Below are 25,857 nucleotides of genomic sequence, written 5' to 3' on the forward strand. Positions count from 1 at the left end.
GACAGCACGCAAGCCAAATGTGAGGCAGATCAGTCATAGATCTCTACGAGTGGATTACACCTTAGAAATAATAGCCTTTGGGTTGATCAGTTATTTAATTTCTCCAAATATTTTTTTTTAAAAAAAACAATCAAAGCTACAACCTAAATTTTAAAAATACCAACTTCTCAAAATTAAGACTTGTGGTTCATAATCTCCCAGCGTTTATACCAACTCATTCCAAAAAAAAAACTCTGACCACTGATTATTCTCTCAGAATCAAATTTGATTCAGTTAAATAGGTAATATGTAGAGGAATTGCAAAACTGTGCAGGTCACTCAAAACAGTTTAATTTGACGATGGATTCCAGTTGATGAATTACCTTTGGAAAGTATTTATCAGTCTATGCAGCAATGTACACCAGTTTACACTACATCTGTTAGATTTTTTAAAACTAACATTTTACACATTTTCCAAAAAAATTACCTCAGTTTCAAATGTTTATATTTTTCAATAAATGGATCTGTTTATTGTGCAATATAATTAACTTGCTGAAACCACAGATTTTGTTTTGGAAGCTTGATGTGCATAATATTACGCTTCAACACTTTCTCAGGAAAAAAGTTTATAGTATATTCCCAGTTTACAGTTTATCTTCACAAAAGAGAAATTGCCAAGGCTCACAAGAGCAGGAAAAAGCATATTGCACACAAACTCTTTTGTTGCTCACATGGGTGAAAAAGAGGCTCCCATCACCATTCCGCAATCCTTGTAGAGACGCAATGGATTCCACTCCATCATCCAACAGCCAATGCATCATCCAAGTCAGTTCTTGGCAGCAGTCACGATTCCAACTGTTTGAAAGCTGGCTAATGGCTGTCAACAGCTGTCTTCTGAGAAACATTGCTTATAACTCCAATTCTGAACGTGACCTAAACCACAATCATGAGAACACGAATAGAATAGGAAGAGAATGTGAATGAAATATGGTGAATTTCAGAAATGTAGAAAATAGGATGGACTGCAGTAGTAGGGATCCAGATTAGAGATAGATTTCTGATGAAGTGACTTTAGACAGGTTATTTAACTTCTGGCACACCAGTGGTGTCCTGGAAGCCAATCCCCTGACCTCTTCATGTAGGCCTCATTGATTGTATGCCCACAATGGAAGCGAGGTCCAGCTTTAGATAAAAGTCTGCAGATACTGGAATCTAGAGCAATAAATCTGCTAGAGGAACACAGCAGATCAAACAACTGCTGAGGAGTGACCTTTGCAATTTACTGGTCAACAGCTTGGAAGTGCTTCTATGACAGAAAACACCAAGATTCTCATATGGCAATCTCTTTCAGTCACTTCTGCTGCCAGGGTACACCTTTATTTAATTTTTTTTAAATTTAAACAAACAGCACGATAACAGGCCTCTGCTGTCTAATTACCCCCAAATGACCTGCAACTACGTACGTTTTGAAGGGCGAGAGGAAACCAGAGCACCCGGAGGAAATCCATGCAGATACGGGGAGAACGTACAAACTCCTAACAGACAGCACCGGGTTCAAACCCAGGTTGCTGGCACTGTAACAGCATTGTGCTAACCGTACTGCCCAAATGCACTCAAGTGCATCTTCCCCCAAATTCATCAAGTACTAAGATGAGCACATATATAAGTTTGTGTAAATGTGTCAGTTTAATGCACCCCTCAAAAATATTCTGCAAATGTCCCCATTGTAGATCAAGCTAGCTGCAATCTTGGGCCCTGTTAATGAGCTATTAAAATTAATTTATTATGCCCCTTGGGAGCAGTTGAATGGGCACATGAAGCTTTCAGTGCCAGTTCTACAGGGGTACATGCTGCCCCACCTTGCCCTTCTTTTAGAAAAGGGCCAGTGCAAAATCCAACTGCCAATTTTAAAACATGACTTTTTTTTAAAAAACGAATGCAATGGCAATTCACTGATCTTATCCCAAATTTCAAAAGCAGTTGTATCTTGTCACAAAAGGTCACTTTTAAACTGATAGTTCCAAGTCTATTTCGGTTTGCTTTCAAGATGTTACAAATGGCAATGTCACACAAGCTTATGTGGCTCTTTATTTATTTACAAGCACATACAAAAGAAAATGAATTATTTAAGGATCAGTGCAAAGAGCTCAATTACAAAAAGGAAAATGAGAACACAAAAGAAACGTCAAGGTTGCATGTGGTTGTAAACCATCTCAATATTATAAGATTTAAGATGTGTCTTTTAAAATTATTTTCAATTAAAAAAACCTGAAAATGCAAAGACATGGTGTGCTTATGAATAAACTGTAAAACAGGTGCACAGATGAAGAATGTTCCAAAAGTGAGCATCGAAATCTCAAAAGTGTTACTATCTAACAGATCATTCTCCAAAAATCGACTCTTGCAGTTTCTCATTGAAAGATTATCAAATTGGAATGTTGTGGAAGAAATCAAAAAATATGTACAACTATTTTTTTAAAACATACAAGGACGTATTTGAATACTTTTTTTAAAAAAAAATACGCAAAAGAGCTCAATAGCGAAAAGTCAAATTTTCAGGACTTTACGCAAGAACGTAAGAAATAGGAGCTGGAGTTGGCCATCCAGCCCTTCAAACTTGCTGTGCCATTCAAAGAGATGATGGCTGATCTAATGACAGACTCATCTCCACCTACCTGCCTTTTCCTCAGATCCCTTAATTCTCTTACTATGTAAAAAATCTATCCAACTTTGTCTTAAACATAGTTACTGAGGCAGCATCCTTTGCTTTAATGAGCACAAATTCCAGTTTCAGCACCCTCTGGAAAAAGCAGTTCCTCTTCATTCTGTCCTAACTGTACTACCCTGAATCTTGAGACTACGTCCCCTAGTTCTGGTCTCCCCTACCAATGGAAGCAACTTACCTACCTTTATCTATGCCTTTCATAATTTTATGTTTTTCTGAAGATACCCTCTCATTCTTCTAAATTCCAGCAAGTACAGTCACAGACTGCTCAATCCTTCCTCATCAAGTAACACCCTCATCTCTGGAATCAACCTGGTGAACCTCCTCTGACCACCAAAGCCAGTACATTCAGTATTCGAACAAATTTGGGAACCGTACATGGAACACAACAGAGGGCCGACCGCGGACTTTCACCCTCTAAAATGACAGAATGAGAAGACAAAATGAACTGAACCAGTATGTGAAAGTAGATGAGACAATTTTCTTGTTTATTTTCACTGTGTAATTACATTGTTTAATGGGTTTAATGTATCGTATATGTTGAACGTTGAGTGGGTAGGGAGGGGGAGGGAAGGGAGGGGGGGAAAGGGGAGAAAATGACGCTGTGTATATTCAAGAGGGAAATGTTTGTGTGTATTTTGGTCAGTATGGTTCATAGCGTGGAAAATTTTTAAAAATCTTTTTTTTAAAGTAATTAATATGTTACTAACCCTGTGGTGATTTATCAATGAAATTAAGATTCAATAGTCTTTAAGTGAGGGAGCAAAAGATTATTGCGCACCAACACGCAGACCTATTTCAAATCCAATTTTTATAAAAGGAATACATTCTGTCTTTTTTATTCTGGCATTCCATCAACAAATTCCTGAAACTGCTTTTCTCATTTCTCATTCTGTAGCTGAATTAACTGTTCAAAAAGTAAAGAGTCAAACATCAGAATTATTTTTTGTTTATCGAAAACTACATCCAGAAAGTGCTTAGCTATTACTGGGTTCAAATCTGGTGCTGTCTGCAAGGAGTTTATATATTCTCCTTATGTCTGTATGGGTTTCCCTGGTTTCCTCCCACCTTTTAAAACATACAGGGGTTGTCGGTTAATTGGACAGCACAGGCTTCTGGGCTGGTTACTGTGCTGTAGGCATATCCAAATTTAAAAATCTTCATGCAGCTACTTAAAAACAAAACATTAAAATATTGTGAAAGCAATTTTCATTCAACCCTGGACTCAGTCTGATGCAACAACAAAAAAAAAGTCTGCCAAGAATATTATTGGCTGAAATAAAATAAGGTCCAAATGACCAACAAAGAGCAACTATGGTCTTCAGAATAAAACTACAGTAGCAAAAAACACTAATCAGGTTTAGCATTTTTAGTTGCTAAAAAAAATTGATCATGTCCTATTATCTCTTACCTGTACTTCTCCCCCTCACCCCACCTTTTAATTCAGGCATCTGCTGGTTTTATTTTCCCTTCTTATTCCTGAAGAAGGGCCCAGGGCTGAAAAGTTGATTTCCTTTACTTCCTATGGATACTGTTACGACCCCAGAGGACTCCAAAACCCAGCAGCAATAGAAATTCACCAAGACAATCGTTTCTTAAAAAAGTTGCTTTTAATTTTCTTTAAAGTTAAAAACAGGATCAAATTTTAAACATTATTATGAACTTAACCCCCTTCTAATTCTAAGCACATGTGTATGTAATGTGTTCAGGAAAGTTCTTTGTTTCACAATCCAATCATTCACTTTTCACTTCTCCAAGTTCATCGGTATCAGGGAATTGTTATACTGTGTACAGAATTTAACATTTATGAATCTTCACCAGTCTCTGGTGTTTAAAGTAACATCGTTACCATTCAGAAAGGTTCCTCTTGGTTTCAGAGAGACACACACAAACTGATTTCCTCCAATCAGTCACTTCAGTGTCTTGCCAAAGAAACTTGCCCCATCATGTGATTTCCAAATGATAACCTCTTCTTGCAGGTCACCAGAGTTCCTCTGATTTCCCTTATTTCATGAGAAACATTCTAGCCAGCCATTTCCTCTTGTAAGGACTATAAGGGTTTTAAACAGGCTGAACTCAGAACTCACAACCCATCTTCAAAATGGGGTCTTTCATCAAGCCTGCCAGCTTGCCATTTTGCAGCCTCAACTGCTACTGTAGAACCGATTTCTCTCCCTGTCCCTCTCTCAGAGAAGAATCCTGTTTGTTCTTTCCTCTCTCTGCTTGTAAAAACCAAAACCTCTTCCAAGGCTCCAAACCCAATCTTCGAAAGATCTTATCAGCATTTGAGCCCGGACTTTTCCATTTACACCTGCTTTTGAAGTTCTTTCCAAAGCAGTTCCATGGTCTTTTGCAAAGTCAAAACCAGAGCCTGGATGTCTAGCTTCAGCAAAGCTCTAGCATTTTAAATGAGATGACTTTTGTGAAGTGACCCCCCCAGAATCTCTCTCTTTTAAAGACATATTTATTCATAACCATATTAATATAACCCATAACAATACTGTGTGTCCTGGTGAATTTCTCCAGCACATTTGTGTATTGATCATGTTGTGCATTGCATTTCAATAAAAGTGAGGCATTTCAAATATTAACCACAAACCAAAAAAATTACCAAAGTGTCAGAGAAAGTCAGCCGAGAAATATGGCAGTTTTCGGTATTGCACGAGACGCTGACATCCACAGATTTTCCTGTTTACCTTTACTTGCATTCACAGAATGCCTGCCTGTTAGCAAGATATTCCAAGGAGCTGTGCACAGGGCTTTTCAAACAAAATCTGACATTTACTTCACAAAATGATAATAGGACACAAGGATGAGAACTTGGATAAAGAGATTCACTTTGTTTACCGTAAAAGGTAGTAAAGTTTAAGGAGTAACTACAGGTCTAAGCAGTGCATGGCCCAAACATCAAAGATGGAGGATAAGGATCAAGGACACTCTTGTAGAAGGGAAGGCATGAAAATGTAAGGACGCTAAGGGGCATCTGTTGTAGAAAATAAATTGACACAAGTTTGTTAGCATTAACAGACAAAGTGGCCAGACATCGTGTTATCGAAACTGAAAGACACAGTGTAACTGAAACTGTATACTCAACTACAAAGATATGTAACCACATCTACTTAGTCGACAACAAAGAGATATTGTAAAAGACCTAACGAGGAGCAACTGGGGGATGCTCCGAGCCAAGTCCACTGCACATAAAGAAGGACGTCAACTTGAAAACACTAAAACAAACAAAACTCTGTATTAATTGAGTGGGTATTGCAGAAAGAAATGAGTAGCAATAGCTACTCCTCCTTATGCTCCCCACTACCGCTATAAAGATTGTTTGTGTAGCTCATTTGTTCTGCTGTTGTTTTATCCTGAGGAGATACAGCACAGGTCAATTTTAAACACACTCTCGAGACTAGCACAAAAAGAGCACAGAGATCTTGATGAAGGGGTGGAAACAGCAAGGTAAGAGAAGGTATTAGAAATGGAGGAAGAATATAAATGATATGAATATGGGGAAAGATTTGAGAACTTTAATATTGAAGCCCTGCTTGATCTTAAGGACTGGATTAGCAAGGACCCTGATGGAGGTGAACAAAGCCAGCACAATTAAAACCAGCGTTTCAAACCAACACAATCTTCTACTGCGATGTACCACAGAACCCAGCTAGAACACTGAAATTCTAGTTTATAGGAAACAAAATCATGAACAAAACATAATTAGGTGAAGTTGGTATCTTTAGTTTAAAAAATACCTTACATTTACTTCTCAATGTGAATGACACCTAATCTTTTTGGATTAAAAAAAAACAACTGATTTGAATTTAACTATTTCTCAATCTTATGTAGTCTCTTTTGCCTCCCTTACTGCTAGATATTCAGCATTGATAAGATGAAAAGATGCTGTCCCTCCTATTCAAAGGCTGTCCGATATGATAGCATTCCTAATAATGGAGAAAAAAAAGATGTTTTTCTACTGTAACAGTTTAAATTTTCTAAGTTTATGTGGTCCTTTTATCAATTATTTTCACAATTTATAAGATCACTTGGATCTTGCTTTGGAAATATGTGGGTTTTTTTTTAAAATGGTTGTGAAATCATATGTACTTACCAGATAACTTCATAAGAATTTTGTAGCATAATAATTTTTTTAAAATTAGCCATATGTTGTAATTATTTAAGTTCTTGCTACTTTTTTTTCTGTTTGATATTGAGTTTATGTTTCCAACTCTGATTATACAAAATCAGATTCTCCAAAATCCTCATTTATCTGTAATTTTTTTAAAATTGTGAATCAATGAAGATATCCAAAACAAATCATAAATCTTCATTTATCCAAAATTTTTTTGGAGCCAAACTGACCTCACAGGTTGAAAAGAAATTCACTCGACATGAAATTAAAACGATGATTGTCCTCGTTTCAAGAAACTCTCTCCCCGGGCTCTTTCCATTTCTTTGTGACCTTCCCCTATTGACTTTTCTCTCCAACTCTCCCTCTCAAACTGCTTGACACTGTCTCCCAGCCTCAACTAGTCAGAAGAATCCCTTGTCCTGGCGTCATCAAGAAGAATGGCCTCCCAGCAGGAGTGGGGACCTCAAGCTCCTGGGCAGGAGCAGGACCTCGGTGGGAGGTGTCAGTGATCAACATTTTTTTGGTGAGAATTAAACATTATTTTAATGCTTATAAAGCCTTCCTTTATTGTTTAAACATTGATACAAATGATTTGCTGTTGCTACTGGGCTTTTTTTTTTTTAATGACTGGTTATCTGAAAAAAATGTTTATCCAACATAGACCTGGTCCCCACCATTTCGGATAACCGGAGTTGTACTATTATAGTTTTATTTTTCATGCATCACTTTTTTTCTGTATATTCCTTTTTAATATATTACCTTTGATTAATGGCTTTTACTTATATACTATTTCTGTAAATCCAATTAAAATATATCATCTAAATGAGGGATGTGTTAAGAAGCTATGAAGTTACAAGTTGTGGTAGATTGGTACATTTCTGATGCCAAAGTTTGAAGTACCAAGATCTACTTTGCTTTAACATTGGTGTATCTGACATTATCATCTGGTAGTTCAAACTTTGGCATCAGAAATGTCCCAATCTACCATAATTTATAACTTCATAGTTTAACACATCCCTCGTTTAGATGATCATTATGTAGAACATCAACACTCTGTTTGTGGATCTAAGTTAAGCTATACCATTCCCACAACATCATGAGCTCTTGGCATCACACATTGTCAGGGGAAGCCAAGCTAATTTAAGGAACAACACATCATGTTCCAACTCAACAGCAGGAATTGTTCTGATTTTTCTCATTTTAGATTCACATCTTCTTCACATGCAGGAACCAAACCCACTCCCAACCCCGCATACTTTTAAACACAACCCCCTTTCCTAGAGGACTCTCAACCTCTCATTCCTTCTGATATATCAATGCCCCTAACCCAGCTTCCTTCCCCTTTTATACACACATCACTCCCCCCTCCAGACTTGAGAAAGAGTCCAGAGACTAACCATTTCTACCCATCAATGCTGTCTGACCTGCTGAGTTCCTCCAGCAAATTTTGTTTTAATTTAAACATACAGCACAGTAACAGGCCATTTCAGCCCATGCCACCCAATTTACACCCCATTAAACTACACCTTTGATGCATTTTGAACAGTGGGAGGAAACTGGAGCCCCCGGGGAAAACCCACGCAAACATGGGGAGAGTGTACAAACTCCTTACAGACAGTGTGGGTTTCAAACCTTGGTCCCAATCTCTGGCGCTGTAAAGGTGTTGCACTAACCGCTATGCCCCAAATTTGCCGATTGAAAAATCCTTACCTGCACAAATCTAAATGCAAAATAAACATACCACAGAGAGGAATTCCTGCATTTAATTTCCTGCAAATCAAATTAAAATAGCCTTCCTATTGTCATGCAATAAAATGATGCCTAATCAGTTTGGATATTTCCCCAAACCTTGCAAGATTAAATGGAAATCGTTTGACATCACTGGTGCCCCACTCCTTCCATAATCTCTCATTTTCCCTTCAACAAACATGCAATGAAAATGAACAAGGGTTGTTTTTGTTTAATCCTCCTCTTCTTGGACAGTTCCCATGTGGGAATTACAAGATGTTCCACTTGTGCTCGTTCAGGACAGATAACAAGGCTTCTGTCCGCATCCCAATCAAGGATCCGCACCACCCAGCGCACAACACTGTTCTCAGGGAAGAGGTACTGGTGCCAGGAGACTCAGGTCACCAGATTCAGGAACAGCTGCTCCCCCTCCACCATCAGTCTCCTCAACAACAAACTCAATCAGGAACACACTCAAGGACTCAGACTTCTGCAATTATTACCCCCCCCCCCCCACCCCCCCTGTATTGGACAGGTTGTTTATATTTACATGTTTACACTGTATACAGTTTCCCGGCATTGCTGCATAGGTCATCCTGTTCCCTGCAGAGAGAGAGAGAGAGAGAGAGAGAGAGAATGTTTCATTCAGATTTACATCACATACAACCCTCAGATTCTTTTGCTGTGGGGGAGGCAGAATGACCATTTGGCACTACCAATAAATGGTCATTCTGCCTCCCCCACAGCAAAAGAATCTGAGGGTTGTACGTGATGTAAATCTGAATGAAACATTCTCTCTCTGCAGGGAACAGGTTGACCTATGCAGCAATGCCGGCAAAGTCTGCCCGAACCGAGCTAACAGGACAGGGTGCAGGCGTTGGAGGACCCCGGAAATGGGGCGAGTCGTGGTGGTCGCAGCCCGCCGTCACGTGACGGCCGGGTCCATTCACAAAAATGAGAACCCCGCCATTTCCCCCCCCCCCAAACAGAAACTTGAGTTCGAAGATAATGACCCGTTGAAGCGGTCGGAGCGACGGGCACCGACAGGCCGGAGCTTCCCAACTCTCGGTGTAAGCATCGGCTCCGATTTAACGCCGCGGCCATTCCTCACCTGACCCTCGACCGGCTGCGGGGGAAAAAAAAAACCCTGTCGCCTCACGACGGCGGGAAAGGCCCGTCCAGTGCTCTTCGTCCCCTCGGGTCACTTCCCCCGCCGTGCCTCCATCCCAGCCGCGCGTAACACGCCACACTCAACTTCGCTCCATCTACCTCGTCGCCGGCACTTGGAGCGCCACTGCGGCTGCGCGCGGCTCTTGGAGCGCCACTGCGGCTGCGCAACTCTTGCAGCGCCACTGCGGCTGCGCGGGACCCTTGCAGCGCCACTGCGGCTGCGCGGGACCCTTGCAGCGCCACTGCGGCTGCGCGGGGCCCTTGCAGCGCCACTGCGGCTGCGCGCGAACACCACCTCTTGCTACATTCGCTGGATCGTCAGGGACGGGTCTGCTGGGTGCTGCGCGCAGACAAATCCCAATTAATCAAGCTCAGGAATTATGAGCTCAACGGCGACATGCCTTGAAATAACGTCAATGTTCTGTTTTCACAAGCGATTAAGCATTTCTGCAGTTGAATTAAGCATTCCATTATGATAAGGCTTAAATATCTGACCCATTTGGTGATGCATTGTGCAGGAAATGCATTTCAGGTCAAGTTTATTGTACAACCCTGACAAACCGGTCCTCAGTGCAAAAACATCCAGACACACAACCAGACCTAACACACATACAGACAAATAATACCTATGCAGGACAAGTATTAGAGCTATAAAGATAAGTCAATATTGCTTTGTACAAATGAGAGTCTCGGATGTTTAGTGTGAACAGTTCCTTTGGTCGTTCAACATTCTCACTGCCCATGGATGGTGTGGATGGGTTCATATAATTTTATAGTTAAATGTAATTTTTATCTCCATTCGTGTCTGCAAAAGGTTTGTACGAGACATTGGTGAGGAGTATTGTTTTCAAGTTTTGATCACCGTTCTACTCAGCAAGATGTTCGACTGGAGAGGGTGAAGGGAAGATTTACAAGGATGTTGCCTGGACTCAGGGGCCTGAATTCTGGGGAGAGGTTGTGCAGGCTGGGGCTTTAATCCTTGGAGCTCAGGAGGATAAAGTCAGAATCAGAACAAAGTTGTCATGAACATGTCAGGGAATCGTTGTTTTGCGGCAGCATCACAGTTCAAACATTTCTATAGATCACATTTCAAAATAAAATAATGCAAGAAAAAGAAAAGGTATCTTTGGCTCATTGTTCATTCAGAAACCTGATAGCAGAGAGGAAGAGCTGACCTTGTGCTCATCTTCAGGCTCCTGTACCTTTTTCCCCGATGGGAGCAGAGTGAAGACTCATTCCCAACCCTCTGGAGTTCCCCCTGCCCCCCTGTATGATATACAATTGTGAAGAAAAATGAGGAGGGGGAAGAAAAGAGGAAAGAAAGGGTTGAATAAATGATAGGTGAAAGGCGAAGAGGAGGGCAGCACGAGCATTGGTGAAACAAGAGAAAGAGCATCAGAGGATGTTGTTTGATATGAAAGACAGAGCTGAAAGAAGAGTGCCTGTTTTCACTGTACCTAATCAGTGCAATTTGAAACACAGCATCAAATCTTTGCATTGAACTGATGAAAAAGTTCACCTGCTGACTTTCCTCTGGGACAGACACTATGAATGGAAGAGCTGTCTGAAAAAATTAAGTTGTTCAAAGTTCACATTTGTTGTCAGAATACATACATGACATCACATACAATCCTGAGATTGTTTTTGCTGAGGGCCAAGCAGAATGAGGTGGTACACTTAGCACAGTAATTATAGTACTGTTAATAGTGGCAGGAATCAGGACCAGGGTTCGAGTCCCACATTGTCTGTAAGGAATTGTATGTTCTCCCAGGTTTTCTCCAGGGGCTACGGTTTCCTCCCACCATTCAAAATGTACCAGGGGTTGTAGGTTAATTGGGTGGCACAGGCTCATGGGATGTATGTCTATAAAAAATTCTACTTAATGGTAGTGCAAAACACTTTACTCATGAAAAGATGCATATATATATATAAGAGAGAAATGTAAACCAAGAAAGAAGTGCAAACACACTGAGAGCAATACAGAAAATAATTATTCAATCATTAATAATGTGAAAAGTACAAGTCCTTAAATGAGTGTCTGATTGAGTTGGTTGTTGAGGAGTCTGATGGTGGAAAGGTAGCAACTGTTCCTGAACCTGGTGGTTCATGTCTTGCGGCACCGATACATTTTTCTTGATGGTAGCAGATAGAACAGAGCATGTGCTGGCTAATGTGGATCCTCAATGATTGCTGCTGTTCTCCGACGGCAGTGTTCCCTGTAGATGTTCTCAGTAGTGAGAAGGGTTTTGTCTGTGATATCCTGGGCTGTGTTCACTACCTTTTGCAGGGCTTTGCACTCAGAGGTATTGGTGCCCCTAAACAAGGCCATGATGCAGCTGGTCAGCACACTGTCCATTACTGATCTGTAGAATTTTACCAAGGTTTTCAGTCATATCAAACTTTTGCAAAGTCCTGAGAAAGTAGAGGTGCTAATGTACTTTATTCACAATGACATTCATGTGTTAGGTCCAGGAAAGGTCCCCAAAATAATGTCTCCGAGGAATTTAAATTTTCTCACCTCTCCACCTCTGATCTCCCAGTGATCACTGGATTGTATACCTCTGGTTTTCTCCTCCTAAAGACCACAATCAGCTCCTTGATTTTGGTGACATTGAGAGAGAGGTTGTTGGTAGTGCCAACCAAGTTTTCAATCTTCCTACTATATGCTGACTCATCACCCCTTTTTATGCAATCCACTGCCGTGGTATTGTCAGCAAAATTATAAATGGAGCTATTGTGATACTGAGCCACACAGTCATAAGTGTAAAGCGAGAAGAGCAGGGGGATAAGAACGCAGCCCTGTGTTACTGATGGAGATGTTCTTACCAATCCTCATTGACTGGGGTCTAGAGGTGAGGAAATCCAGGATTCAATTACTCAGTCAGGTATTGAGGCCCAAGTCTTTGAATTTGCTGATTAGTTTTGAGGGGATGGATTATGGTGTTGAACGGAATTGAACTGTAATCAATAAAGAACATCCTGATGTATAATTTTTGCTGTCAAGATGTTCCAGAGCTTTGTGTAGAGCCAGTGATATGCCATCTGCCATAGACCTGCAGTAGCCAAATTGAAATGTATCTATGTTGCTCCTCAGACAGGAACTGAAATGCTTCAACACCAGCCTTTCGAAACACTTCATCATTGTAGATGGTGAGTACCAATGGTCAGTAGTCATTTAGGCAGGTTACCAAGCTCTTCTTGGGCACAGGTATGATTCTCATTGGAACTCTAATTGGACCTATACTCAATCTCTAATTGGCTCTTAGTTGGATATGAAGAATTAATGGGGTAAGGTTGAGAGATGAATATTTCTTTGGCAAGTTCATTCTTCTTGTTTGAACAATATCGTGTGCACAGGGTTTAGCAATGTAACTTATCAGACAGATTTCACAGGGATTGCAGAGTGCTTATTAAAGTAACTTGAGAGATCTTTTATTGCAAGTCAGAATCCTAACTAGGACAACTATATAAAAGCTGATGCTATAACTGCAGCTCAGAGACTGGGTACTCTGCGGGAGTTCTTTACCACGTGGCTTGCGGTAATTCATAAAGCAGAAATGTGATGGAATACTCTCCATATGGCTGATAAACCAAGCTTCCACAGAAGTGAAGCAGTCAGATATTAACCAGTCATTGTTTGGCACCCCACTGACCTCCTTAAACATTCACTTTAAATATCATCAATTTGTAAGGGCTAAAATGTGCAGCATCTGGAAGATGTACTGTCCCAGATTACCAGAGAACCTTCAATGGCAGCTTCCAAAGGTGTATCCCAACATTCAGAAGGATAAAATGTGTGTGTGTGTGTTCTTTCTTCTTCTTTGGCTTGGCTTCGCAGACGAAGATTTATGGAGGGGTAAATGTCCACGTCAGCTGCAGGCTCGTTTGTGGCTGACAAGTCCGATGCGGGACAGGCAGGCACGGTTGCAGCGGTTGCAGGGGAAAATTGGTGGGTTGGGGTTGGGTGTTGGGTTTTTCCTCCTTTGTCTTTTGTCAGTGAGGTGGGCTCTGCGGTCTTCTTCAAAGGGGGTTGCTGCCCGCCGAACTGTGAGGCACCAAGATGCACGGTTTGAGGCGATATCAGCCCACTGGCGGTGGTCAATGTGGCAGGCACCAAGAGATTTCTTTAGGCAGTCTTTGTACCTCTTCTTTGGTGCACCTCTGTCACGGTGGCCAGTGGAGAGCTCATCAATATATATATATATATATATATATACACACACACACACACATATATATATATTGTCTATGTGTGTGTAAATATACTGTATATAAACAGTATATATACTGGTTAAAAATAATGTAATTAAACTGAAAAATCTTTGTTACACATTTTGTGCATAAATTGAGCTTTCTGATAAAACAATCTTTATAATCACCCACTTAATCTTCACTAATATTTATGAGCTCATGCCAATACCCTCATATTAATTCTGATTTGTCACTCAGGTGGGGTACATCATTCCCCGTGCATTAATTTTTTTGTCTATGTTACAAAAAGCAGGAATCAATTTGAGACCAAGTGTTTTCTATGAGACAGCAAAGAAAAATCCCACAACAATTTAACTCCTTACAGTTAACTTTCTCAATGGCCCTGGTTTAGGTGTGTGAAGCTGAAGAGAAAACACTGAATATAGTAAAAGTGGAAATACTTTCAGTGCAAAGTACTTAATCATTTACCTGTAATATACTGTTATTTTCCTTCCACTTGTTTATTCTCAGAAATACAGTCTTTGGAGAATTCCTTTCAAATGATCATGGGATAACTATTTCACAAGAGAGAGAGGAATCAGGTGTTTTTGAATGATGTCAGCCAGATAACCAGGGGTTTCCGCTATCTAAACAAAATTGGAACATGAAGTACCTACTCTAATTCCAAGGCCCTGACGATGACATTTACTTTTGAATGGCAGCAACATTCTACCATCTTGTGGAACCAGGCATTGTGCAACCTAACTAGCAGTCCCTGAAAATACTGCAGGAGGACATATTTGGTAGCCAGTGGAAGCCCAAATTAATTGAGACAAATCTAATTCATAGCAATTATCTATCGTTGTTGAACCCCAAAGTCTTACACTTGCCACCAAGAATTTCTGCAGCTATTCTTCACCTGGAACTTAGCAGTATTCTCAGAAAATTGGTCTAAAAAAACAGCCTTGTATACCCATACATCACATGCAATTTAAATTTACACTTTGCTCAGGCAATTTATATGTGGACTGGAAAACTATTCCAAGCACTGATTCCTTGGAGGGAAAGCTCATTCCCATTCATCCCTGCATTCTACTTGCTACCTAACTTGACATCCATAGCCTTACAACCTTAGCTGGTGATTTCTTGTTCAGAAAATCCTTGTGTTCTAAATTATGAATTAATGAGGTCTTGAATGGAAATATCTGTGTTGTACATGAAACATGAATTAATAAATGTGTCTAAGAGGTTGAGTGCAACTTCAATTAAGAATAAATTATTTGAAAACAAATCAGGTTGATTAATTTTTTTGGCTAAAGCAGAATTATAAATTTAACTATTAAGTGTCAGAATTCAAATATCGAATCTTGAAGTTGAATAACCAACATTCAGTAAAATGAAAACTTGCCTTTAATGAATACACAGAAATACTGGAGAAACTTTGCGGGTCCCGCAGTGTCCATCGGAGGCAAATACATATAACCAATGTTTTCGGCCTAAACCCCTCCTCAAAGACTCAGGCCCAAAACATTGGCTATATATCTTTGCCTCCTATGGACACCATGGGACGACCTGCTGAGTTTCTCCAGTATTTTTGAGTATTAAGTACAATCACAGTGTCTGCAGACTTTCTTGTTTCACTTCTTGCCATTTGAGAAGATTTCAACTTGTCATTGCGTGTAACAAGAACAGTTGCACTTTGCAAATAAGTAGATAATATTGTCCCACATGCATAATAGACCAGTGGTTCTCAACCTTTTCCTTTCCACTCACATACCACTTTAAGTAATCCCTTATGCCAAAGGTGCTGTAAGGTTAGTAAGAGATTTCTAACCTTAGAGGACCTAATTTGTGATAGACCTTCCTGCAATACACGTTGATCATCATCAGATCTGGGCTAGGCCACTAGATGGGGCAATCCACATCCTCATAGCAGCTTGCCAAGACTAAACATCTGAATTATTCCAATTTAATTACTTTTTGGTTAAATGTGAAAGTTGGAAGAATCTAACAAAAGTAAATTCTGGCAATAAGTGTCCATATGGCATTTTAATGGAGAAAAATTGAGTAAATTACTCAATACTCTGAAATTCATTGAAATGGGGAAACTGGTTTCTTTCTAAGCAAGTTTTAAATTCCATCCAACTAAACTACCCAGGTTAGTAACAATAGATGACGAAGAAACTGGTTGAAATATGAAGTGTGCTGCCCAGATGGTTGTTTTATGCAGGAACATTTGCCACATTTAAAAGACATTTAGGTACGTACAAGAAAGGTTTAGAAGGGCATGGGCCAAACACAGTAAAATTAGACTAGCTTCTTAGGAAATTACCTTCCTTGGCAGGAATTAGTTGGGTCAAAGGGCCTATTTCCATCCTATATTACTCTAATATGACTAGGCACATGAATGTAAGAAAAATAGAGGTAGGAAATAATTAGGTTGTTGAGGAGTAGGTTTACGTTGGGTATGCTGAAGGACCTGTATTGTCACCGTAAACTTCTACATGGAGAGAATTCCAGTTGGTTGCATCACTGTCTGGTGTGTAAGTGGCAACTCTCAAGACAAGAATAAACTCCAGAAGATTGTTAATTCAGCCTGTGACATCACAGGCACCAGACTTCACTCCATTGAGGACATCTGCTTAAAAAAGCAGCCTCTATCTTCAAAGACCCCCACCCCCCAGGCCATACCCTCTTCCCTCTGCTACCATCAGGAAAAAGGTACAGGAGCCCAAAGATGAGCAATCAGCGGCACAAGGACAGCTTCTTCCCTCTGCCAGTGATGCAGTGCTAATTTTTAAAGTGCCGGAGCTTACCAAAAGTGGCGATAAGGAGGTGCCGGAGCCACCCCATGAGGTGAATTTATGAATTATAACAAAATGTGCAAAAATCCAGTTTAATAGGGTACCTTTTTAACATAGTCTTTTGCTTCGAATACATATTCCACTATGCCACTGTCATCAGGTAATTAATGAGCCAAAGACATTGCCTTACTTTTCGTGCATTATTATTTAAATTTTTTATAGTAATGCTGTAAGATGGTTACAATATGAATGTTTGCTCTATGATGCTGCAGCAAGACACAGAATTTCATGACTTGTTCATGATATTAGATTCTGATTCTAATGTTCTATAACTCAAATATGACTAAAGTATTGTTTTCAAGCCTCCTGAAGAAGGACAAAATTGTCAAATTGCAAACATATCCAGAGATCCATATCTATTCATACAAGTATTTGTAGATAAGCATCTCATGGTTTGGGGCACATAACCATAATATATCTAGTACTTTCAGAGAGATTAATTAAGACAGATGGCTTACATGCTTTTAGAAGGAAATTAGACAAGTATGTGAAAAGGAATGATGCTAAATACAAATGTTGCCTGTCATCTAAATACCAATATCTATACATTAATAAAAGATGAGGAGAAAATATGGTCATCCAATCCCATTAATATTTCTTCCTGTCGGAGTGATGCTTCCTATAGACAATCCATTAGGATTGAAGCAAAAAATACTTAACTTGAAACTTTAAGCGCTTTTCTTGCTACAGACACTGCCTGGCATAGGGAGTATTTTCAACAGTTTTTCTTCAGGTTATAAATGTTGAAACAAATTGGGACCACGGAATATTCATGTCACAGCCCTTTGCACGCCCACAGCCATCTGAAACTGTGAAAGGCTACAACCAGTTCATGGATATTTTTCTGTGCAGCAGTTTCAGATGCCCATCTGCATTTGAGACAAAGGGATTTTCAAATATTGGAGCAGCATTATTTCTATGTGAGAGGATGTTTTTATTGACAAAGGCAACTTTGTGACTCGTACATTTACTGCTCCTCTCAAGTGCTTCCCAAGCAGCAGTGAGGGCCTTTTGGAAACAAGTAGTCATCGACCTTCCTGAGGAGGGGTAGAAATTAATCCTAATTCAATCATGTCAACAGTGGCAATTAATCTCCCCCACCTTCACCCCATTCTTTGTGCCCTCTCCAACATGAATATGTGCTTAAATTGGTATCACTGGCGTTGTCTTTCAATTATTTTAACCTTAGGAGCAAGATCATGCACCATTTCAATACACTGAAGATTTTAATGTCTTATCCTCAAGAAATCCAATTTATTCTATGAAATCAATATTGCAGATTGTAATTTCTGAACATCAGTTGTTATTGATCATTTTTTTTATTTCAGTCATATAGAAATCCTAATTTTTCAATTGAAAAATGTTTAGAACATTGAATATTATGGAAATTGAATATATGAAAATATCACACACAGTTGTACAGATAGTAAATAGAAACAGTTTACTTCATGTGTCTCAATCTTCTCTTTCCTCACGACTGTTCAATAAGTAGCGAGCTTTAGCAAATCCCACTCTGTCATTTCCCCGATCAAAAATAGTGTAGAATTTTGCAAGAAAAACATCTCCCAGAATCCAGAGGGGTTCATCAGAAGAATAAATATTTACTGCTTGGAATCCATACAGGCACACTGGGTTTTCTTCTTCAAACTTGTGAAAGAAATTAACAAAAAGTTGAGTCAAAACATTCCCAAAAAAGTAATGATCTTTGTTGATGAATTATAACAAAATGTGCATAAATCCAGTTAAATAGGGTACCTTTTTAACATAGTCTTTTGCTTCAAATACATATTCCACTCCTGCAATCGTGATTGTCACATTTGGCAGCTTCAGAATTTTTTTGCACGCTACTACAAACTGGCAATTAGAAACAGGTTTTGGATCAAATACTACTCTTGTTCAAAAGTATTTTTAAGAAAGCAACTGTTCAATCCAGATAAGTTTGTGTGTCACATATATACAGCAATAAATCTGTTCGATGTCAGGGAGTACATTTTTGCAGAGGAATCACTTAGCTCAAGAGTAGTTTGCTGACACACGCAGCAAATACCAATTCACTACAAACAATAAATAATTTCCTTGGGAGTAACTGGCCCAAACGGAAGAGGTTACTCTAGGTAATGTCATGTATTTTCTGCTCAATTTCCTTCATTGGTTAGAGGTTTTTTTTCTCCCAAATAGCCCAATTGGATGAGCAATGAAGTGGGAGATGGAGGGGTGGGAGCAGGTGGTTACAGGTTTCTATTTATTTTAATTGTAGAGTGAACTAGTTGTACTAGTAAATATCAAAACACCAAGAAAACAACATTCAAAAGAAAAATAAGTTTTCGTAAAAATAATCTTTGTAATGTTGTTTAATGGCAAACGTGCAGCAAACGCTTTTAAGATCAACTAACAAACAACAGGGCAAAATTGACAAGGCAAGCTCAATGGGCTGAATAGCCTAATTCTGCTTCTATTTCTTATGGAATATCACACAATTTTGTGTATTTATTTAGATTCACTATCAAAGCCAGTATTCATATTTCTGTCAAAGTTTGGCATGTCATAATAAACCTCTGCATATTCTTGTCTATTTTTGTCAAAAATGTGATATGCCAAATTTGGTATAATTTGAATTTGGCTAATAAACACAGAAAACTGATAAATCATTTTGATTGTACCATGCAAAATTATCTTTCAATTCATTCAATAAATAACTTTTAAGGGATGTCACAGTTACTTTTTTACCCATTCAAGAACCATGCTCCCAAAATAATGAATACTGTAGTTTCATAACTAGCCTCAGAAGTATACTTTTAAATCTCTAGAATATTTCAAGGTCAAATTTTTCCACATCTGTAATGCTTGAAAAAAGTGGTCACTTAATTATTTGCAGAACTAGATAGAATTAAGCTTAAAACTATTACACAGGGCAACAATTTTTTTTAAAAGGTTTGCTTCTTGAAAAAAAAACTTGGGGATTATGATAGACAACTTCAAGCTGAACACCAAGATAATTTCGGATATGCTGCATCATGTAGGAAGTTGGAGAAACTTTAAATTAACTTTTATTGAATTTATCCTGTTTAATCACATATTGATGCTGACACGTTGCATTCGTTCAATTGACTTAAAAATGTTTAGCCTCTGATTTTCACTTGTACTCAGCATCTGATGCCTCTTGTGTCAGTGTCCAACATTAGTCGGCCAACATTGATGGATTCCAGTTGCCCCGATACCGCTTTTCCATGGTCTCAATGTCCCGGTGAAACTTTTCACTATGTTCCTCATTGACTGCACCAAGATCAGGAAGAAGTCCAAGTGCAAAATACAGAACATGAATTTCCAATGACATGGTGCCTGTCATGGTTTTGTCTGCTTGAAGCATTAAGCATGTATGCTTCAAGCATAGGTTAGGACTAACAAAAAAAACAGTATGTGATAGGAACATTTTCAGGTGACTTTCGTGATTAGCAGCCCAAAATCCATAAAATGCACCCAAAAATGTTCAGGAAGCAAAATCTTTGTTGTCCAGGGTTATTTGCTATCCCTTAGAAATATGAAGTAAGCAATATCAGTTCAGCAGTCAGCAGGTTAAAATTCATACCTCGCCCATTCCAATCTGAGAGTCAGCAAAATCGTGAAGCATTGCTTTTATTGCCATGTAAGGACCACCTATCAAAGACGTTCCAGTGTCAACTATTGCAGGACAGCCATTGCGACACACGACAATGTTGTGAAATTTTATGCTGGATTTAATGCATTGCACAATGTCAGTCATTCCTGAATCAGAGTAGAACAATCCATCTATACTCTCAACATGGTTAATAATTCAGATACAGAGTGAGATGTTAGATTACAAATTGATATTAATATGAATCACCAAAGTAAATCTAAACTCATTAAAAAATTGCTAGGATATTTAGTCAGATGATAAAATGCCAAAGCAGTTTCAAAGTGGAAGGCTCAGAAGTTTCTTTGATTCATATCTTTTGGTTTGAACAGAGATTGTGCATAGTTTAGATAGCCTATCTGCCTGTGCATTGATTTGAACATTATAATGATGTTATTCAGCTCCATTTTAACACGTATTTTCTAGGCTGAGTTATATAGCATCGGAGAACAAGTAAGAATAACTGATTCTGGCCTGTTGGCTAGGAACGTCCAAAATGTTGCCTTCAGGGCCATTAAGCAATAACACAGCCCAATAATCTGCTTGCTCCCATCTCCACCATCACTAACCCCCCACGATTCCTCTCACCCCACTGTCTGTGATCTCATTGGAACCAACAAGCTGACTACCACTGGTTACTGTCTCCCTTCCCCTCTCCACCCCACCCAATATCTCCATTAACAAATAAATCAGATTGCCTCCCAAACCCCATTACTGTCATTAGAAACCTTGATCTGTGGTGATCTTGTTCAGTAGTTCTGCCATGGAAGAACTAGCTGAGGGAAAAAGTCCTTTAAAAGGTCCAGTGGTCACAAATTACTGTAAGATCCATTCCTCACAGCTTCCTAAACTGAATACCATACCGCATCCCTCTCGGCGCTGATCGCAGCTCCAAGCTAAACTCCAGCCACCTTATTACAGCTGAAGAACACAGAATGGCCTGAGCAAATGCAAGGACTGATGCAAAAACAAATCTGAAATAGTCATTGACATTTTTCAATCTATACGAACATTTTGAAAAGTGGCTTTTTTAAAAAATCACTGTGTGCCATCAATTTTGCATGTACTTAAAGGAATTTGCAATTGCGATAATTTTACTTAAGTATAGAACAGAGAACGCCATAGCCCGCCCCCCCCCCCCCACCCCCAAGTTGTGCCAACCTATATATTCCAACCAAAAAATAAATTAATCCCTTCCCACCTTGTAACCCTCTCTTTTTCTTTTGGCCATGTACCTGTTTAAAAGTCTCTTAAATGCCCCTAATGTTTCAGCATTCCAAACACCCAAACTTTCAGTGTAAAAAAACTTAACCCTGATGTCTCCTCTAAACATTCCTCCCTTCACTTTGTACACATTTCCCCAGGTTTTTGCTATTCCTGCTGTGGGAAAGGGGCGCTGGCTGTCCACCTTATCTATCCCTCTCAGAATCTTGTAGATCTCTATTAAGTCTCCACTCCAAAGAGAAAAGCTCTGATAACCATGATTCATAAGACTTATTTTCCACTCCAGGCAACATCTTGGTAAATCTCCTCTCCATGGCTCCCACACCCTTCCTACAATGAGGTGTCTTTAGCTTCCTCAAGTAAGTAGATTTAATATAGCTGTACATTTAAAAAGAGTTCAATCTAGACTTAAAACTTCTGGTTTCCCACTCTTTAAGATCATCAGATTTTAAAATTTTCTCTGTAAGATTTATCTCTTGCTACTGTTTAGACAAAGACTACAGTTAAAATTAAGTTAATAACATCAACTATATTTTCCATCAAAAATTACAAACAGGAATTTTCTCGACCTCTGGCTCGAATGTACCTGAGTTATGAGAAATATCTTAAATTTAGATCATTTGGATTATTTAAATGATTAAATAGCTTTATAGAAAGGAATCGGCTTGAACAGTATAAACGTGCATCAACAAACCAGTTCAAAGATGATTTTACAGATTCGCACACTTACCTTTGCAATTGTATTTGCCAGTAATGTTTCTTGGAGATATTGACCCAGTTAATCGGTCCTGTATACAGGGCTTTGTCAATCCCTCCAAGCAACAACTCGCTTCCATTATCACTGTGTCTGGAAAAACAGTTAATACAGTGCATAATGCAAAAGAGAAAACACTCTCATTATTTATCTGCATTACAGAACCATATTTCCAGTTTTAACTGTAGACACTCTCTCAAATGAGTACAGAGTTTGTATGTTCCTGTCAGGATTAAAAGTAAGGTTAGCCAGCATAGGAAACCTTGAGGGATATTGGAGATCTAGTTCAGAAGAGGTAGAGCAGGTATAGGTAACATGGAGCAAATGAGGAACTTGACGAGCATAAAAAATGCAAGAAATAGGATGTTACCCAGACTTCAGGAACTGAGTTACAGGGAAAGGTTAAACAGGTTAAGACTTTATTCCCTTGAGCGTAGAAGAATGAAGGGTGATTTGATGGAGATATTTAAAATTATGAGGGGAGTAGACAGAGTAAATGTAGATGGGCTTTTTCCACTGTGGGTAGGTGAGATACAAACCAGAAGATGTGGGTTAAGATTAAAAGGGGAAATGTTTAGGGGAAATATGAGGCCGAACCTCTACACACACAGAGTGACGGGGCGTGGATGAGCTTCCAGCTGAAGTGGTGAATGTGAGCTCAGTTTTAACATTTAAGAAGAATTTGGACAGGTACATGGATGGGAGAGGTAGGGAGGACTACAGTCTGAGTGCAGGTCAGTAGGTCTAGGAAAAAATGGCTCTAGACTAGAAGGGCCAAAGTGTCCTGTTTATGTGTTATAATGTTCTATGGTTCTATTTAATATTGCGCAATTATTTGGCTTAAATTAACAATGGGGTGATTTACATTTGTGTGCATCACCTCTGCTCCTACCATTAGCTATTTATCAAATGGGTTGCATTAATAAACAAATATATAAGCAATAATCAATCACAGCTCGTTTCACAGTTAGTACAACTCTGTTAATTCATCAGTAACTGGGGTTCAAATCTGGCACTGTCTGTAAGTAGTTTGTGCATTCTCTCCGTGTCTTCGTGTGTTTCCTCCGGTTGCCCCAGTTTTCTCCAACCCTTCAAAATGTACCAGGGTTGTGGGTTAATAGTGTCTAATTGGGCAGCATGGTCTCGTGAGCCAAAAGGGCCTGTTACCGTGCTGCATGTCTAAATTTAAAATACTATATTTGGCAACGTAGGTGAAAAGAAGGTGGAAAAGAGGAAAGCAATTAAGTCAGGAATGGTGATAAGAAAGGGGAGAGAAGAATAAAATTTAATCCGGATTGTTTAAGATGCAGGGCCTAAATAGGTTGTCCTATCAAAGCGGAAAATACGGTCGAATAAATAGAAGGAATTACATTCAAGGTTTCAGGTTAGCCACAGTGACAGACGGTCACAAGGTAGCCAAGTTAGATGGTACCTGTGATGAAATGGCTCTAACATTTTATTCTCCATCCTACTCCCACTCCAACCTCTGTATTTGTGCTGTGAAACACTTCCAATGAAGCTCAATATGAGAATCACACCATGGTTACAGTGTGGAGGAGGTAATTCCATACCGCCGGCCATCTGAGCAATCCAGCTTCTCCCGCACAGATCTTCCTTCAAATGCTTATCCATCTCTATTTAAAAGCTACAATTGCACGTCTCACCACCACTATTCCTGGCAGTCCATGCAGATCATTTACAATAATTTCCTTCTATCGTTCTTTTGCTAAGCACTTTCAATCCACCACTGTCTATAAGTGCATTCTCCCCTTGTCTGCTTGGGTTTCCTCTGGGTTCTCTGGTTTCTGGAAATGGGCTTTGGTAGGTGAATGGGTCACATGGGTGTATTTGGGGGCGTGGGCTCATAGGCCGGAAGGGCTGTTTCTGAGCTGTTTAAATTTAAATTTAGAATATGAAGAAAAATTGAAAGGGATATCAAAAATCAATTTTAAAAACGCCTTCATTTAGCAGAGGGTTAAATAGAACCTTTAGTCACCAAATTGTTTTGCAGAATACAAGCTGTCTGAATGAAAATTTATGGATTCATTTTTGAAGAGTGAGTAACAATGTTGTAACTATCAAAAAAAAAGAGAGTGCTTTTGGAATGATTTCCTGGCACTGGTTTTGTGTGAGAAAACTCTCAGCATTTAACATCATGGATCCCGAGTGAGTCCACAGGCAGTGACACCGGTGCAAATGTCCAGCAGTTATTCAGGGGACTGAAAGAACACTATTGTTATTCCTGCTATGTTTCGTTATTTCTCTTCAAGCTGTTAGTCTACCACCACTTGTCAGGCTCCTAATGCACCAGCCATAATTGAATGGGCTGCAGGTGGTTTTCCTCATCGTATTCATACCATATTAGGTACATACAGATGCTCCCATTTGTAGCAGACTATGTTTTTTGTTACTACAGCATAAAACATCAGTGGAAAATCCACTCGACTAGTAAGCAGTTGATAAATTCCATGTACTAGTTATAAAAAGAATTAGCATACAACAATATATAATACTTATGAACCTCTTACTGCACTTAGTTATGGCAATACTATTATTGACTGCAATTTTATAGAGAATAGAATAGAAAGGCTATTAAAAAAAAACCTGTTAAGTAGGAAGGAGAATATGGGGCTTTTCAGCAGACCCTGGTGCATCATTCTGTCAAACACCGGAATGGCTCCACCTACGGCTAAAGAAGAATATCCTAAACCTAAAATTCCATCAAACTGTGCAAGAGTAAATGTCGAGCCTGGCTCGTAGACAGATTCACCAAATTCTTGTCCTTGCACAGTAATGTTTCCGATCTGTAAAGAAAGAAGAGTAGAAACTTGTCACGTGGCAAAATTTCTTTTAAAAAAACAACAGGTGAGGGCAGGCAAAGGAAGGTCGATTCAATAGGTTTGCAGTAATCTCAAACATGAAGTCTATAAGCATGAGCGAAACACAAAAACTCCAAATGCTGGGATCGTGAGCAAACAGTGAGATGCTGAAGGAACTCAGTGGGTCAAGCTGCATGCATGGGTAGAAATGGTCAGTCAATGTTTCTGGTTGGGACCCTTATCCAGCAGCTCATTGTTTGAACACAATAGCACTGTCACCTTAATAGCATCCTTATATATTAAATATAAGTATAATACATGCCTTTGGATAGTTTAGGTCTAAAGAAAATATTTGGATACTCATTCAATGGATACGTGTAGTTGATGTTTCGAAGTGCAGTAAAATCCCCGTTATCCAGAGTTCAAGCAACTGACAGCCTTAAGCAACCAGCAAAACAAATTGCAGTAAATAAATAGGTAAGAAATATGGAAATTTAACATGGGCTCCCCTAACCTAGTGGTTAGTTCTCCAATCACACTACACACAATCTCAAGCAACTGAAAAATTCACTTATCCGGCATTTATCAATCCCCATGGGTGCCGGATACCAGGGGTTTTAATGTCGCT

General features: G+C 39.3%; 2 protein-coding genes across 4 annotated transcripts in view; both read right to left on the reverse strand.

Annotated features, from left to right (window-relative positions):
- Positions 1 to 9,865, reverse strand: part of rab3ip (RAB3A interacting protein (rabin3)) — a 28,182-nt gene extending 18,317 nt beyond the window's left edge. For both annotated transcript variants that reach the window (XM_069904075.1, XM_069904076.1), the window contains exon 1: positions 9,667 to 9,865. The gene's annotated coding sequence lies outside the window, so the exon portion shown is untranslated. The remainder of the gene's footprint in view (positions 1 to 9,666) is intronic.
- Positions 9,866 to 16,798: 6,933 nt separating this feature from the next.
- Positions 16,799 to 25,857, reverse strand: part of LOC138746158 (uncharacterized) — a 41,946-nt gene continuing 32,887 nt past the window's right edge. The window contains exons 7-11 of one of the 2 annotated variants that reach the window (XM_069904078.1): positions 25,015 to 25,214; positions 22,387 to 22,503; positions 20,367 to 20,508; positions 18,536 to 18,634; positions 16,799 to 18,427 (exon numbers count right to left, since the gene is read on the reverse strand). In XM_069904078.1, coding sequence (XP_069760179.1) covers positions 18,236 to 18,427; positions 18,536 to 18,634; positions 20,367 to 20,508; positions 22,387 to 22,503; positions 25,015 to 25,214 — 750 coding nt within the window. In that variant the 3' untranslated portion in view covers positions 16,799 to 18,235. The remainder of the gene's footprint in view (positions 18,428 to 18,535; positions 18,635 to 20,366; positions 20,509 to 22,386; positions 22,504 to 25,014; positions 25,215 to 25,857) is intronic. The other variant, XM_069904079.1, reaches the window with a different exon arrangement.

This window comes from Narcine bancroftii, chromosome 11 (genome assembly GCF_036971445.1).
Source record: "Narcine bancroftii isolate sNarBan1 chromosome 11, sNarBan1.hap1, whole genome shotgun sequence".
Classification (NCBI taxonomy): Eukaryota; Metazoa; Chordata; class Chondrichthyes; order Torpediniformes; family Narcinidae; genus Narcine; species Narcine bancroftii.